This window comes from Gymnogyps californianus, unplaced genomic scaffold, assembly GCF_018139145.2.
Source record: "Gymnogyps californianus isolate 813 unplaced genomic scaffold, ASM1813914v2 HiC_scaffold_94, whole genome shotgun sequence".
Classification (NCBI taxonomy): Eukaryota; Metazoa; Chordata; class Aves; order Accipitriformes; family Cathartidae; genus Gymnogyps; species Gymnogyps californianus.
Window position 1 is genome coordinate 17,526 of NW_026114487.1, and position 18,424 is coordinate 35,949.

The window sequence follows — 18,424 nt, forward strand, 5'->3', positions numbered from 1 at the left end:
GGGCACTAGGGCCTTGCTCGGAACCCTGGCCAGCAACCGGCGCCGGGAGAGCGCGCTGTACCCCGCCGGCTGCAGCGGGAGGGGGGAGGCAGCAGCACCCCCCGCACTTCACCCACAGGAAGGTAAATTCGTCTCTGTGCCCAACCGACCACCGGATCGTGCCGGACTAACCAAGGCGTGCCCAGGATGATTGGATAAAAGGGCATAGAGGGGACAGAAAAAGAAATAAACTCCCAACATCCTGGGGCGACGGAGAGCTGCAGGAGCAGGGTCTGCCACTCAGTGGGACCACCGCCGGCGGGTTTCCCGTCAGTAGCAAAAATAGGGCAAGGGACAGATCGGCGCTCTATTGGCGCACGAGCTTTTTTTAGACTCTGCAGAAATCATGTTCCTACAAGAGCCTGGCTCTTGTCCACCAGGGCCTCAGCAGCGACCGCTCTGCCGTCCGGGAGCGGAAGCGAGACCGACACCGTGAGGAGCGGGGCACCTGGGCTCACCCCATCTACGCCGGCGGCGACCTCCCTTCCCGCGCTGGCCGAAGCTGTTTCTCGACCCCACGATACCGGGCGCTGAAAGGGACAATTCAGAAAACGGTGGAAAATCCCAACTGTTCCCAAAGGTAGCCAAATCAACCGTCTCCTCGGCAGAGTCCTCAGCAGGGGGAGAGGGAGACTGGGCAAACCCTGCCCCGATTTGCAATAGGTTCCACCCCGCCGCGAGCAGCAGGGCGGAGGCGGGCAGGGCGGACTCGGGGAGGAGCCACCGCGGTCCGAGCTCCCGTCCCGGCCACACGGGCCCCACCCCCGGCACCGCCAGCATGGCGCCTGCCCCCCCGCCAAGCAGGGGGGGCGCCGGGAGGGAGCGGGGGTCCGAAACCGGAGCAGAACCAGGCAAGCGCAAAAGCTGCTCCGCTTCAGAAGCACGTTTAGTGGCAACCTGCAAAATCCTCCGACGCCAGCCTTCGGGCTACCTCTGTACGAACGTCGTCGGCCAGGCCATGAATATAGAGGGGTAACAAAAGGTCATCCCCCCCCAATTCAGCTCCGACGACACGCGCAGGAAATCCGCGGTGTACTCTGCCACACTGCCCCCTCTGGCGCGGACTGAGCAGGGGGTTAAAAAACCCGAACGGGACAAAAGAAAGCTGGCCTTCGCGCGATCACCGGGAAAAGCGTGATCCCAATTGGAAAACATAATCTAACTTCATATTCTGTATTATAAGACGTACTTTTGTTTGTACCGTATTTCAAAGACTATTTAGTAGACCTAGAAAAGGCCAACAACGATGACTAGAAGTAAGACTTCCACATAAGGAGGAGTAGGCTAAGATTTACTAGTCTAGGAACTGATTGAGGGACAGTTTTGCTAGAGGCATGTATCCACTTTGCAAGAAGGTGGACAGGGAGTAATAAACTTACTGCCATGTTATACAAGGAGATGCTGAATTAAATTAGGTTTAAGCACTTTTTAATTTGGGACACAAATTGTGGAACTCGCTGCTACAAGATACTTTGAAGGTCAACAGATTTCAGACTGGTTCAGAAAGGTATTCAACAAATTCATGTCACTTATTAAAAATGATGATTTCAGAGGTTGCAATCCCTGGCTCAGGTTATCCCCAAGTTGCTTAATGCTGGAAGCCAGGAAGGGTTTAGCAGTGCGAGGATCAACCTTTGCTTGCCTTATTCTTTCCCTTTGTATAAGCAAATAGCCACCTAGTATGACAGGAGTAAATGGATCTTTCTGTGATTCTTTATGAAGCTTCTGTATATTGCTGTCATGCTGTGCAGGAGTGGTTAAAACCTGGAACACAGCTTTGAACCCTGCCTCTGCATCACAATGTACTTAACTTTGTTGTTTTGCCCAAAGAGAGCATGCTGGGTTATTACTTTTTAAATTGTATTAGTTTTCTAGGATTACTAATACAGTGATACATTTTTTGGGGCTTATTTTCATAAGCAGGATATGAATTGAAATAAGTATGGTATTTTTACATGTTTCCTTTTAGATTAGAAAACTGTCTTAAATTTGTCTTTGCTTGATGACTAGTAGATCTTTCAAGGATCTAGGTTAGTCCAGCTCAGGTGACATACTTGCTAAGCACCCTATTGTGACAAAAGGACCCAATGCTATTTTGAAAATTTGATATTTATTTTTTCCTAACAACTTTGGTTATCTTCTGAGATTGATTATTGCTTGTTATTTCCAGTGAATGATAATAAATTAACGCTCCCAAGTATGTCTTACTCATTTACTTACTTTCAATCCAAAGACTTTAACACTGCTGTCTTTTAGTCTACTGGCCTAGACCTCAACTGAAAAGTCTCAGATTAGCTTTGATTTTCTTCAGTGTATTTCTATGGCAGGGTGGATATGTTCTGCACTGTACCTGTAGTCATATCAATAAACTGTTAAGGCTGGGGAAACCAATTGGAACACTTGTCACAAAAATTCGTAACTGGCCCGTGCCAACCGAGGAGAGAGGCTAGGACGCAAAGTATAGAATTATAAGGGTAAATATTTATTCATGCGCATGAAGTGTCCCAGCCAAATTGGGGCACCCTGGATGTGGTTTTACACGGGGTTCTTATACCCTTCAAACATTCAGGTACAACACGATTTGACTAATCACTAACACCCACACTACCGATTACTAATCATAGGAAAACTTTGCAAAGCAACTATATTTCTGCAGCATTCTTGCTGCTTGTCTATTGATCCGGACGTCCCTGGAGTCAGTCTTGCTATAGTTACTTATCTATGATGCCAGACGACGCTGGGAGGGTTTCAAAGACGTGTCAGAGGGGCTAGGATGCTGGCGTTATCTTGGTTGTCCAGGGGTATCCTTTATCCTTCATGGACAGCTCTAAGCTTCCAAGAAGCAAAGTCCTTATTTCCAGGGCCGGGCTGTCCTTTAGTTCGTTTTACTTAAGCATGAACAATACCAAAGTCTCCAGTAAAATTCCACTACCTCATTACATCACAGTGTATAATGTGAACTAATATATATATTAACAAAGTTAATACACTTTCATACTATAAAGACTGATTGATATAGTAGTTAGGAAAGGGAATTTTCATAACACACCCTATAGCTTCCTTCCTGTCTGAACAGTGAAGCTTCCTTTCAGAGTGTCCTGGTTTCAGCTAGGACAGAGTTAATTTTCTTCCTAGTAGCTGGTACAGTGCTGTGTTTTGGGTTTAGTAGGAGAATAATGTTGATAACACACTGATGGTTTTAGTTGTTGCTAAGTAGTGTTTATCCTAAGTCAAGGATTTTCCAGCTTCTCCTGCCCAGCCAGCAAGAAGGCTGGAGGGGCACAAGAAGCTGGGAGGGGACACAGCTGGGACAGCTGACCCAAACTGGCCAAAGAGCTATTCCATACCATATGACATCATGCCCAGTATATAAACTGGGGGGAGCTGGCTGGGAGGGGGGATTGCGGCTCGGGAACTAACTGGGCATCGGTCAACGAGTGGTGAGCAATTGCCTTGTGCACCACTTGCTTTGTATAGTTTAATTCTTTTAGTATTACTGTTGTCATATCTTTATTATCATTATCATTGTTTTTCCTTCCTTTCTGTCCTATTAAACTGTCTTTATCTCAACTCACGAGGTTTTTTTTTTCCTGATCCTCTCCCCCATCCCAGGGGTGGGGGGCAGTGAGCGAGCGGCTGCGTGGTGCTTAGCTGCCGGCTGGGGTTAAACCACGACAGTCCTTTTTGGCGCCCAACGTGGGGCTCGACGGGTTGAGATAACGACAAATCTGACTGGAATGTGTTAGAACAAATTTGTTATAAACATTCACTATATTAGTTCAATAGTTGCTGGTCACAATGTTGATGTATTCGCTCTCAAAGTTGGTGCGCTTGTTCTTAAAGGTGCGTTATGTGATACCTTACTTGCAGTATATGCTCCCTGCTGTGCTGTTTATCACCCGTGGGAACTGGGCCAGAGTTATCATGGTGTTCTACTTTGTAACACTGGCTTACGATACGATAGCATTGCTGGTCGTGAAACTAATCTGGTATTCGTACTCAGCATTGCCGTCACCTCCGTACTTCGGGAGCCATCTATCAGAAACTATTAATAATTACACCTTGTACCTTTTCTCCTCGGAGAGCCAAGCCACGGGGGAGACACCTTTCTTCAGCTTCCCCTTCTCCTCCAGGCAAATTACAGTAGCTCTTGAGAATTTTGAATATCCTTGGGATGTTCAAACCAGCATGTTCCTATTGTTATGTCTCCTGAATGTGTTCCAGGTCTTGTTTAAGGTTAAACAACTGTTTAAGAATACCTTTCGGAAATCTGCCCCGAGGCTGAATAGCCATGGGTGGCATGGCATGTGGGAGAACATGGGCAGGTACCTAGAGAACTTCTCACCTCCAATGGTTTGGAACTTCACTCCCGAACAACTACAGGACCCTGATGAAGTGATAGACTATCTGAAAGGAAAATGCTGTGGCGATTCCAAAGAGGCACAACTTATCGCACTGTGCTGGGCCCTGGCCAGTATCTACCAAACACTGCTCGATACTGTGCAGCACCCTCAGGGGGAAGGGAGGGAAAACAGACCGACAGATACTGCGGCTACTGCAACCCCTGCAACAGATGCAGCGGCTACTGCAACCCCAGCGACAGGCAAGGCGGCTACTCCAACCCCCACAACAGACACGGTGGCTACTCCGACCTCTGCAACAGACACGGTGGCTACTCTAACCTCCGCAACAGGCGCTGCGGCTACTCCAACCTCTGCGACAGGCGCTGTGGCTACTCCAACCCCTGCGACAGGCGCTGCGGCTGAACCAGAGAACCAACCTGTGCCAGTATCAGTCGCCCCTATACAGAAGAAGAAATATACAAAAAAATCAGTTCGTTTAACGAAGGATGAAGATGAACCAGGGCCATCACGAGAACAGGAGGAAGAGGCAGAACCAGAGGTAATCACCCGATCTCTATCCCTGAGTGAGCTGCGGGATATGAGAAAAGACTTCAGCCATCATCCAGGTGAGCACATTATCGCCTGGCTGCTCCGATGCTGGGACAATGGGGCTAGTAGCCTGGAATTAGAGGGTAGGGAAGCCAAGCAGCTGGGATCCCTTGCTAGGGAAGGGGGCATTGACAAGGCGATTGGAAAAGGGACACAAGCCCTCAGCCTCTGGAGGCGACTCCTGTCAAGTGTGAAGGAAAGGTACCCCTTCAAGGAAGATGTTATATGTCAGCCAGGCAAGTGGACCACCATGGAAAGAGGTATCCAGTACCTGAGGGAATTAGCCGTGCTAGAGATGATTTATTATGACCCGGACAGTTCACAATTACCCAGAGATCCAGACGAAGTTCACTGCACACGACCCATGTGGCGGAAGTTTGTACGGAGCGCACCATCATCGTATGCCAACCCATTGGCAGTACTAACTTGGAAAGACAAAGAGGCACCGACAGTGGATGAAATGGCTCGCCAACTCCGGCCATATGAAGAAAATCTCTCTTCCTCCCTACGAGCCTGTGTCTCGGCTGTGGAAAAACTGTCCGAAAAGTCCGAAAAACTGATGGAACTGATCAAAAAGTCCTACTCCCCACCTGTACAGACCAATATCTCAGCTATTAGGAGTGAGCATTCCTCTGCTCAAGAGAGAGAATATAGAAGGTACACACCACGGGGTACCCTGTGGTTTTACCTGCGTGACCACGGAGAGGACATGAGGAAGTGGGATAGAAAACCTACCTCGGTCCTAGATGCACGGGTACGTGAATTGAAAGGAAAAACAACCAGAAAAGGGGATTCTTCCAGGAAAGATGCCGCTCCGGTTTCCAGACAAAGTAGAAGGGCTTCTGACCCTCTTGAAGGGACCTCTAAGTCATTTTTACAAGAAGTGAGTAACAAATACTCTGACCAGGATTAGAGGGGCCCTGCCTCCAGCCAGGTGGAGGAAAGGGACAACCGGGTTTACTGGACTGTGTGGATCCGATGGCCTGGCACATCAGACCCACAGGAGTACAAGGCTCTAGTGGACACCGGGGCACAGTGTACCCTAATGCCATCAAGCTATAAAGGGGCAGAACCCATCTGTATCTCTGGGGTGACAGGGGGATCCCAACAGCTCACTGTATTGGAGGCTGAAGTGAGCCTAACTGGGAATGAGTGGCAGAAACACCCCATTGTGACTGGCCCAGAGGCCCCATGCATCCTTGGCATAGACTATCTCAGGAGAGGGTATTTCAAGGACCCAAAGGGGTATCGGTGGGCTTTTGGTATAGCTGCCTTGGAGACAGAGGGAATTGAACAGTTGTCCACCTTACCTGGTCTCTCGGAGGACCCTTCGGTTGTGGGGTTGCTGAGGGTTGAAGAACAGGTGCCGATCGCTACCACAACGGTGCACCGGCGGCAATATCGCACCAGCCGAGACTCCCTGATTCCCATCCATACGCTGATTCATCGACTGGAGAGCCAAGGGGTGATCAGCAGGACTCGCTCACCCTTTAACAGCCCCATATGGCCAGTGCGAAAGTCTAATGGAGAGCGGAGACTAACAGTAGGCTATCGTGGCCTGAATGAAGTCACACCACCGCTGAGTGCTGCTGTGCCAGACATGCTAGAACTTCAATATGAACTGGAGTCAAAGGCAGCCAAGTGGTACGCCACAAGTGATATTGCTAATGCATTTTTCTCAATCCCTTTGGCAGCAGAGTGCCGGCCACAGTTTGCTTTCGCTTGGAGGGGCGTCCAGTACACCTGGAATCGACTGCCCCAGGGGTGGAAACACAGCCCCACCATTTGCCATGGACTGATCCAGAATGCACTGGAACAGGGTGAAGCTCCAGAACACCTGCAGGACATTGATGACATCATCGTATGGGGCAACACAGCAGAAGAAGGTTTTGAGAAAGGGGAGAAAATAATCCAAATCCTTCTGAAAGCTGGTTTTGCCATAAAACAAAGTAAGGTGAAGGGACCCGCACAGGAGATTCAGTTTTTAGGAATAAAATGGCAAGATGGACATCGTCACATCCCAATGGATGTGATCAACAAAATAGCAGCTATGTCTCCACCGACTAGTAAACAGGAAACGCAAGCTTTCTTAGGGGTTGTGGGTTTTTGGAGAATGCATATTCCAAATTATAGTATGATTGTAAGCCCTCTCTATCAAGTGACCCGGAAGAAGAACGATTTTAAATGGGGCCCTGAGCAACAACAAGCCTTTGAACAGATTAAACGGGAGACAGTTCATGCAGTAGCCCTTGGGCCAGTCCGGGCAGGACCAGATGTTAAAAATGTGCTCTACACCGCAGCCGGGGAGAATGGCCCTACCTGGAGTCTCTGGCAGAAAGCCCCAGGGGAGACCCGAGGTCGACCCCTAGGGTTTTGGAGTCGGGGATATCGAGGATCCGAGGCCCGCTATACTCCAACTGAAAAGGAGATATTAGCAGCATATGAAGGAGTTCGAGCTGCCTCAGAAGTGGTTGGTACTGAAACACAGCTCCTCTTAGCACCCCGACTGCCGGTGCTGGGCTGGGTGTTCAAAGGGAAGGTCCCTTCTACACATCATGCAACTGATGCTACATGGAGTAAGTGGGTTGCACTGATCACACAACGAAGTCGAATAGGAAACCCCAGTTGCCCAGGAATCCTGGAAGTGATCACGGACTGGCCAGAAGGCAAAGATGTTGGAATATCGCCAGAGGAGGAGGTAACGCGTGCTGAAGAGGCCCCACTGTATAATGAACTGCCAGAAAATGAGAGGCAATATGCCCTGTTCACTGATGGGTCCTGTCGCATTGTGGGAAAGCATCGGAGGTGGAAGGCGGCTGTATGGAGTCCTATACGACAAGTTGCAGAAACTGCAGAAGGAGAAGGTGAATCGAGTCAGTTTGCAGAGGTGAAAGCCATCCAGCTGGCTTTAGACATTGCTGAACGAGAAAAATGGCCAATACTTTATCTCTATACTGACTCATGGATGGTGGCAAATGCCCTGTGGGGGTGGTTGCAGCAATGGAAGCAGAGTAACTGGCAACGCAGGGGTAAACCCATCTGGGCTGCCCCATTGTGGCAAGATATTGCTGCCCGGCTAGAGACCCTGGTTGTGGAAGTACGTCATGTAGATGCCCACGTACCCAAGAGCCGGGCCACTGAAGAACATCAAAACAATGAACAGGTAGACAAGGCTGCTAGGATTGAAGTAGCTCAGGTGGATCTGGATTGGCAGCATAAGGGTGAATTATTCATGGCTCGGTGGGCCCACGACACCTCAGGCCATCAGGGAAGAGATGCAACATATAGATGGGCTCGTGATCGAGGGGTGGACCTGACCATGGACACTATCGCACAGGTCATCCATGAATGTGAAACATGCGCTGCAATTAAGCAAGCCAAGCGGTTAAAGCCTCTTTGGTATGGGGGACGATGGCTGAAATAGAAATATGGGGAGGCCTGGCAGATTGACTATATCACACTCCCACAAACCCGCCAAGGCAAGCGCCATGTGCTTACAATGGTGGAAGCAACCACCGGCTGGCTGGGAACATATCCCGTGCCCCATGCCACCGCCCGGAACACTATCCTGGGCCTTGAGAAGCAAGTCTCATGGCGACATGGCACCCCAGAAAGGATTGAGTCAGACAAGGGGACTCATTTCTGGAACAATCTCATAGACACCTGGGCCAAAGAGCACGGCACTGAGTGGGTGTATCACATCCCCTGCCATGCACCAGCCTCCGGGAAAATCGAGCGATACCATGGGTTGTTAAAGACTACATTGGGAGCAATGGGTGGTGGGACCTTCAACCATTGGGACACACATCTAGCAAAGGCCACCTGGTTAGTCAACACTAGAGGATCTGCCAATCGGGCTGGCCCTGCCCAATCAGAACTTTTACGTACTGTAGAAGGGGATAAAGTCCCTGTGGCGCACATAAAAAATATGCTAGGGAAGACAGTCTGGGTTACTCCTGCCTCAGGCAAAGGCAAACCCATTCGTGGGATTGCTTTTGCTCAAGGGCCTGGGTGCACTTGGTGGGTGATGCGGAAGGACGGGGAAGTCTGATGTGTGCCTCAAGGGGATTTGATTTTAGGTGAGAATAGCCAGTGAATTAAATTGTATGATGTTAATTGCTATATAAGCCTGCCACTGTATGTCATCACTGCTATAGTTGTTATATGCTATATCAACGGTATTACAGTAAGAATTATCTAAATTAATAAAGAATGAACTTTGATAAAACCAAGCGAAGTGCAGTAGTGATGGAACCAGGACTGACTGCAGCATGCAACAATCCAACACCACACACCATCCCCCTGCTGCGCCCAATGTCATCCGCCCGCTGCACTGCACCAAAGCCGGATCCTGCTCTGCCGACTGAGCGGACTTCGCACCATCCCTCCTGCCCAGACAGACTGTTATGACAGATGGAGTCCAAAGTCATGGACTGAATGAACTCAACGAACATTTTAAATGGACATTGTAAAGGCTTATACATTAAGGGAATGATATCTGTGTGTATATGTATTAAAAGGCAGCAAAAGTGGTGGTGATTAATTGAAAATGCATTGGAAAGTGTGGGACCTGGACATGATGTAGATGGTATAGAATAAGGGGTGGATACTGTCCTGGTTTCGGCTAGGACAGAGTTAATTTTCTTCCTAGTAGCTGGTACAGTGCTGTGTTTTGGATTTAGTAGGAAAAGAATGTTGATAACACGCTGATGTTTTCAGTTGTTGCTAAGTAGTGTTTATCCTAAGTCCAGGATTTTTCAGCTTCTCCTGCCCAGCCAGCAAGAAGGCTGGAGGGGCACAAGAAGCTGGGAGGGGACACCGCCAGGACAGCTGACCCAAACTGGCCAAAGAGCTATTCCATACCATATGGCATCATGCCCAGTATATAAACTGGGGGGAGTTAAGTGGGAAGGGGGATCGCGGCTCGGGAACTAACTGGGCATCGGTCAACGAGTGGTGAGCAATTGCCTTGTGCACCACTTGCTTTGTATAGTTTAATTCTTTTAGTATTGCTATTGTCATATTATTATTATCATTATCATTGTTTTTCCTTCCTTTCTGTCCTATTAAACTGTCTTTATCTCAACCCACGAGGTTTTTTTTTCCCTGATTCTCTCCCCCATCCCAGGGGTGGGGGGGCAGTGAGCGAGCGGCTGCGTGGTGCTTAGCTGCCGGCTGGGGTTAAATCACAACACAGAGGAAACCGGTGTGTTGGAGTAGATGGTGCCCACCAGATCCTGTCCTAATACATACTCAGGACATAACATATAGATGACATTTAGACCTATATGTGTAACCACAGTAGTATTTCAGAGGGTTGCAAGGTAAAGCTAATAATTATTGACATACCTGGTTGTTTCTCAAGATATCTGCTTATTTGAACTTGAATTAATGCTTTTACCTAGCTAGATGAAAATGTTTGTACGTGGGGGAAAAAATGGTCTGCATACTACTTAAATCTGAAATGCTATTATATAATGAACAAGTTAGTTTTGTTGTATTTGTGTGTATTTTATTTATTTACTTTTTTTTTTACAGAAAATATAATGGTCATGTTGAAAACAAGCCCCTAACCATTCCAAAAGACATTGATCTTCATCTGGAAACAAAGTCTGTGACTGAAAGGGACACTATAGGTAAGAATAAGTGGATGCAAACAACAACATATTATATCAAATATATCCTGATGTTGTTTTCTATTGAGTGTTTATTTGCAATAAATACTGGAATATCTTTTTTCAATAGATAATGAAAGAATAACAGTACAACTGGTTATAAAGAAAGAAAGTGAGAAAGCAAAAATTAGGGCTAAATCTCTTTTGTTGTTCCATGGGTGACATCTTAATAGCAATATTAGAAAAAAGGATGAGTAGGTGAAATTCAGCATAAAGCACATCTATTGCTGCATTAGGCATCCCTAGCAATATGAGACAACACCAAAAGGATCACATCACTCAGTGTATTTGAAACAGACATAAAAATAGCTTTGTACAAGAAAATGATAACTGGCAGATGTTGAAACACACTTTCTGCTCTTCTAAAATAGGAAATGTACTGTAGCACTGAAACCTAGTTCTTTCACCCACACATCTGAAATTTTGAAGTAAAATATTTAGAAACCAAAAGTAACACTGCAGAAATACACAGCATTTGTTTTGAAAGTTAATAGGCTTTTTTATAAATGGTAATTTTTGACTCCTTAAACATAACCAATTTTTCTGTTACATAGAAGTCATATATGGATATGTATACGTGATACATATTTTCCTCCTAGCCACATTTTTATATGCATGCATTGTATGCATAAATATAGAAAGAAAGAAAGCAAGCATAGTGCTGAGCAGGAGATGTTGCAGCTTAAATTATCCAGGACAGTGCTGAAAAGACCTGTAACAGAAATGCACAGCTTTTTAAAACTGGCATGTAAGCAAAGCATTCACAATTTTCAATTAGTGTTATTTGCTTCAAGTAATAGCATTAATGGGTCTCCCCGAGACTAAAACAAGCATCAGTTTATAGATACTGATACAGTGTAGGGTTTAAGTATCTTAAAAAGTTATATATGCAAATATATGTTACATCTAACCAAATAGTTATTTCAAAATAAATATCAGACTTTCATTGAAATACCTGAGTTCAACCAATTTCATGTTTTTGACATCAGATACCTTGTAGTCAAAAGACAAATGCTCAGTAATATTCTGTGACTTTTTAACCTCGTTGACGTAGGAAGGTGTTTGAGAGGGTGTGGTGGGTTGACCTTGGCTAGCCACCAGGCGCCCACCAAGCCGCTCTATCACTCCCCTCCTCAGCTGGACAGGGGAGAGAAAATATAATGAAAGGCTCGTGGGTCGAGATAAGGACAGGGAGATCACTCAGCAATTACCGTCATGGGCAAAACAGACTCGACTCGGGGAAATGAATTTAATTTATTACCAATCAAATCAGAGCAGGATAATGAGAAATAAAACCAAATTTTAAAACACCTTCCCCCCACCCCTCCCTTCTTCCCGGGCTCAACTTCACTCCCGATTTCTCTACCTCCTCCCCCTCTGAGCGGCGCAGGGGGATGGGGAATGGGGGTTGCGGTCAGTTCATCACACCTTGTCTCTGCCGCTCCTTCCTCCTCACGCTCTTCCCCTGCTCCAGCGTGGGGTCCCTCCCATGGGAGACAGTCCTCCATGAGCTTCTCCAGCGTGAGTCCTTCCCACGGGCTGCAGTTCTTCACAAACTGCTCCAGCATGGGTCCTTTCCACGTGTCCTTTCCACGGGGTGCAGTCCTTCAGGAATGGACTGCTCCAGCGTGGGTCCCCCATGAGGTCACAAGTCCTGCCAGCAAACCTCCAGCATGGGCTTCTCTCTCCATGGGTCCACAGGTCCTGCCAGGAGCCTGCTCCAGCGCGGGCTCTCCATGGGGTCACAGCCTCCTTTGGGCGCATCCACCTGCTCTGGTGTGGGGTCCTCCATGGGCTGCAGGTGGATATCTGCTCCACCATGGACCTCCATGGGCTGCAGGGGAACAACCTGCTTCACCACGATCTTCCCCACAGGCTGCAGGGGAATCTCTGCTCCGGCACCTGGAGCACCTCCTCCCCCTCCTTCACTGACCTTGGTGTCTGCAGAGTTGTTTATATCTGACATATTCTCACTCCTCTCTCCAGCTGAAGTTGCCGGGGTTTTTTCCTCCCTTCTTAAATCTGTTATCCCAGAGGCGCTACCACCGTCGCTGATTGGCTCGGCCTTGGCCAGCAGCAGGACCATCTTGGAGCCGGCTGGCATCGGCTCTATCGGACATGGGGGCAGCTTCTGGCATCTTCTCACAGAAGCCACCCTTGTAGTCCCCCCGCTACCAAAACCTTGCCATGCAAACGCAATACAGAGGGGCAGACTGCACTTCATTGTCAAGAATTGTTCTTTGCAGTTCCTAGCATCTATGGGAGAAAGAAAAGCTCTCTCTTTTTAAATCACCCAACCTGCATGGAACACAGTATGTTCCCCAGAGTGTTTAGGATGATGTTTACACAATGAGTTATTGCTATACAAGAGTTGTTATCAAAATCTTGAAGAACAAGCCATCAATGTTTTAAGTTTGGGTTTTTTAAAGAAAAAGAGGAAGCAATTATATATAGTGCATTAAATGATTATCAATGAGCTTTTAATCTTAAACAGAGAATCAAAACCCTTACCTAGAATTGTAGCTAGACTTCAGTGGATAACCATTTTTTATCTTGATTTTGAGATCTAAATTAGCCATGGTTTTTAAAGTTAGCAGGTTAATGCATAAAAGATGAGATGATAAAATAGTAAAATCTTGTAACCTTATAAATTACTGAGTGGTAATCCAGTATCAAGCAACAGAGGTGAAGAGTGAAGTTCAGGTTAAAAGGAGAGGTTGCTGAGTGAAAAAATAAGTGGCTCTTAACTTGGATAATCTGGATCTAGATTGGATCTAGACCTCAATTATTTGAAAATAATTTTTAATTGTCATCCCTTTTTGTATATGTCGGTAATTGCCTTAAAAATATCATTGTACTTTTAAGATTTGCAAACTTGTATTTTTCAGCATTGCATTATTTTCCTGAATATCAGTGGCTGGTGGATTTCACTGTTGCAGCTACAGTTGTGTATGTGGTGACTGAAGCCTATTGCAGTATCATGAAGCCCTCACAAGAAATGAATATCAGTGTAGTGTGGTGTCTGCTTGTCTTGGCCTTTGCAGTGTATCCTTTATTGTTTTTTTAAATAATTCTATCTGTTCCAAATAGCTTACATCATTCCATTCTTCAATTCATAGAAATCTGTGTATTGTTGATTTGCAGAATAAATAGATATATATTTATCACCGCCTTTGCCTTAGTCTTTACTAGGAAGACCGGTCTTCGGGAATCCCAGGCCCAAGAGACCAGAAGGAAAGTCTGGAGCAAGGAAGATGTACCCTTGGTGGAAGAGGATCAGGTCAGGGAATACTTAAGCAAACTGGACATACATAAGTCCATGGGCCCTGATGGGATGCACCCACGACTGCTGAGGGAGCTGGCAGATGTCATTGCTAGGCCACTCTTGATTATCTTTGATCGATCATGGCGGTTGGGAGAAGTGGCCGAAGACTGGAAGAAAGCAAATGTCACTCCTATCTTTGAGAAGGGCAAGAAGGAGGACCCAGGGAACTACAGGCCGGTCAGCCTCACCTCGATCTCTGGGAAGGTGATGGAGCAGCTAATCCTGGAAACCATTTCCAGGCACATGAAGGACAAGAAAGTCATCCTGAGTAGTCAGCATGGCTTCACCAAGGGGAAGTCATGCTTGACCAACCTGATAACCTTCTATGATGAAATACCTGGCTTGCTAGATGAGGGGAGAGCAGTGGATATTGTCTACCTGGACTTCAGGAAGGCCTTTGACCCTGTCTCCCATAAGATCCTCATAGAGAAGCTGTTGATGTATGGGCTGGATGAGCAGACAGTGAGGTGGACTGAAAACTGGCTGAATGGCCAGGCCCAGAGGGTGGTGATCAGTAGCAGCACAAAGTCTAGTTGGAAGCCAGTGACTAGCAGTGTACCCCAGGAGTCAATACTGGATCCAGTCCTGTTCATCATCTTCATTAATGATCTGGATGATGGGGCAGAGTGTACCCCCAGCCAGTTTGCTGATGACACCAAACTGGGAGAAGTGGCTGATACACCGGGGGTCATGCTGCCATCTAGAGGGACCTTGACAAGCTGGAGAATTGGGCTGACAGGAACCTCATGCAGTTCAACAAGGGGAAGTGCCAAGTCCTGCACCTGAGGAGGGATAACCCCATGCACCAGTACACATGCTGGGGGCCACCCAGCTGGAAAGCAGCTTGGCAGAAAAGGACCTGGGGGTCCTGGTGGACACCAAGTTGAACATGAGCCAGCAATGTGCCCTTGCTGCAAAGAATGCGAATGGTATCCTCCTGGAGTCCTGTGTCCAGTTCTGGGCTCCCCAGTACAAGAGAGGTCTGGACATACTGGAGAGAGTCCAGAGAAAGGCCACAAAGATGATGTAGGGTCTGGAGCATCTCTCCTATGAGGAAACGCTGAGAGAGCTGGGACTGTTTAGCCAAGAGAAGAGAAGGCTCGGGGGGGATCTCATCAATGTATACAAATACCTGAAGGGAGGGTGCAAAGAAGACGGAGCCAGGCTCTTTTCAGTGGTGCCCAGTGACAGGACAAGAAGCAATGGGCACAAAGTGAAACACAGGAGGTTCTGTCTGAACATCGGGAAACACTGTTTTACTGTGAGGGTGACTGAGGGAGGTGAAGCAGAGCTTGTCCTTTCTAGAGCCTCTACACAACGACAGAGCTGCTCTATCAAGGCTTGAGTCTTCTCCCATATCTCACCCAGTAACGATCCCAGTTCCCGTGAATACTGTGACTCAAGCTGTTGTATCTGCTCCATACACCACTGCAGAGCTTCCACAGCATCCTCTGCAGATGCACCTGCAGGGGCTTGGGGACCAGACATCTTCACCCAGTATTCCCAGTGGGGAAGATCTCTCCAAGCCAGTTGTCAGGACAGGCCCAAGACCAGAGACAAAAACATAGGATTCAAAGGTTCTAGCAGACAATAGTCAGAGAGGCTGAGCTCTGCCTGCTAGCCAGTTTTATTATCTCTCCTGATAACACACCAAGGGCAGCCGTAGACATAATATTTACAAAACATTGTCTCCTTTGTTTGGATAGCCGTGTAACCCTGACATCTTACTTTTTCCTTGTACTTGAAGTGAATTAGCAATGGCAAGACGTTCTGACATGCTTCCTTTTCTCCTGTATATAATTGATATATGTATATATGTATGTAGATTTTCACACTATGTACATGGAAGCTTTGTAAGGTAAACAGAGAATCTGGGCATGAATGTTTACTTAGTCCCTGCTGAATCCAAAGGAATGGATTTTGATTAATTTTAACAAGGGAAGAAACTTTGAAGTTTTTGCAATTTGGTGACAAGTTTATTGTGTTGTTTGATGCAAAATATAGTTCCAAAACTACTGTGAAATACTGGTTTTAAACTCACTTGTAAAAACCAAGAGTAAGCACATTTAATAATTGATTAGCGCTGCATGAAGCTGTTCCCTAGAGATCAGGACACACAGAACATCAGGAAATAATTTTTTACTGTGAGGGTGACTGAGCACTGGCACAGGTTGCCCAAGGAGGTTGTGGACTCTCCCTCCCTGGAGATATTCAAAAGCTGTCTGGACATGGTGCTGGGCAACTGGCTCTAGGTAGCCCTGTTTGAGCAGGGGTGTTGGATCAGAAGACCTCCAGAGGTCCCTTCCAACCTCAACCATTCTATGATTCTATGATTCTATGATTTAATATTTGGAAAAAGGATTGTGTATGCTAGTGCCATTGTCAGGTAATGTATACGCTATACATGCTCTTTGGATATGCTGATATCAATGGCTTTTAAATATTAATACCAGACTATTTATGGAAAACATCTTATGTATGTGAACAAAAAGTTAGTGCTCATCTGTAATGGTTTTAAACTAATTTGGTTTTGCCCATCTAGGCAATCAGGAAGAGATTTTTGTGCCAGAAAGTATTTAAATGTTGGGAGAAGTGTGCAATTTACTGCACACTTTTTCGTTTTGATATATTTAGCCTGATGCTTCCGTAGCTGAATAGTACAATACTGTACACAATCATTTATTGCAAAGATGCATGCATGAATTCATATTTTTGGAACTTCAAGATACTTATAATGAAGTTTATGTGAAAATAAAACGTGTAGACAGTTGTAGGAGCTGAGGTGGTACTATGTTTTCAAAGTTCTGTGAAAAGCTGAACTCCCCTCTGAAACTGAAGGAAACAAAAGCAGAGTATTTAGGAAACAAGCAATATCAAATCACAAAAAGAAGCAGCTGTGATGTACTGGAGAAAGCAGTATCAGACACTGATGCTTGTGTAGTAATTAGCTGGTTTTCAGAGACCAATCCAGACTTACTCTTTGGGGAGGAAAGTTGCCTTTTAAAGATGTGAGAGGTGATGAAGCAATGTAATAAGGGCCTGGAAGAAAGTAGGTTATGGAGATGTGAGTTAGAAAATGAATTTGTGCAACTGCTCTGCTCCCTGAACAGCTAATAACCAGATAAAGTGCTAATTTAGACTTAATATAGCACTTGAATATTCAAAATTGATTCCTCTGTGGAAATGCCTCTTCTTCCATAGAGATTCTTACTGTGATCTTTTTTGGTGTTAGCACTAGCTAGTGATGTCACGTAAGCCCCTTGAACTCTGGTTAGTTTTTACTGACAGTTCTGGATATGCTTAAAGCTTGTCTGTACTTGATAATTATTGAAGTGTGTGCTGCCTTTACAATAAGGACAGTAATACCTTTTCCACGTAGACTGAAGTATAAATGATATCCAGAATTTTCCTTTTAATGAGTAAGAACTTAGATGGAGGAGTTGACTTGCATTGTGAAATAACCGACTGGCAGTAGCTTGCCTCCAGACCAATTATTTCTCCATTGATTCTTATCTGTCAGCAGACAGATCCACAATCCAAAAGGTGGTTTTCTAACTTACCAGGTGGTGACAGGAAAATTAGTGTCTGACTCTTGCACACCTTTAATGATATTATAGCTATGTTACTAAGCAGCCTTTTTTTTTATTTGGTTGGATGAAGTCAGGATTTCTAGTTTAATTGTGGCAGAGGGAAGGAGAGAGAGAGAAGCAACTGCTACTTAAGAAATCAGAGATGCAAGCCAACACCTTCAACTCCCATTTTGAGAATGAGAGGAAGGTTAATATAATTAATGGAAAAACAATTTTCAGATAGTATAACTATAATACACTCTTAAATTCACTGATGACAATACCCTGTATTTGCTTCATCTTTCAAATAAATCTTGGGTGTAACCAACTTAAATAATACTACAGTAATTGCAGCTCTAGGTGACAAAGTTGTGAATTATATATTGGCATGGATTATGTAGGAAAATAGACTGCAACATTCCATTCTTACAGTGGTATTTAAATGCACTCCTAATCACTACTTTAATTTAGTCATCAATTCAGAGGCAAAACCAAACACAGAAATCTAAAAGAATCGAGATGCATGGCTGTGCAAGCTTTTTCTGTCTCAGTACTGTGAAAATGCAAATAGATATTAATTAGGGTCTTTTCCTGATTCTTTCTTTCTGACCTGCCTTTTTTATACGAATTGAGCCTAAGTCAGTATTTTCAGCCTTGTCCTAATCTGGCTCAAACATTTGAGATCCAATTGCCCATTTGCAACTGGATAAGATGGAAACAGAGCTAGTATCCTGCATGTTAGAAGCACATTGGCCTATATTTTCTTACTAGCTTTCTTAAATGACTGAAAGGGAAGTATGGCAGAGAGGAAATATTGCAGTTTCTATACATTAGAACTTATGAGACATACAGGAAACCACAAGA

At 45.8% G+C, this 18,424-nt stretch overlaps 1 protein-coding gene across 1 annotated transcript in view; it reads left to right on the forward strand.

Annotated features, from left to right (window-relative positions):
- The window catches only part of LOC127029287 (transmembrane protein 161B-like), a gene marked incomplete at its 5' end in the record, with an annotated part of 124,282 nt that overhangs the window by 10,634 nt on the left and 95,224 nt on the right, over positions 1-18,424 (forward strand). The window contains 2 exons of the mRNA XM_050914854.1: positions 10,530-10,627; positions 13,555-13,711. Coding sequence (XP_050770811.1) covers positions 10,530-10,627; positions 13,555-13,711 — 255 coding nt within the window. The remainder of the gene's footprint in view (positions 1-10,529; positions 10,628-13,554; positions 13,712-18,424) is intronic.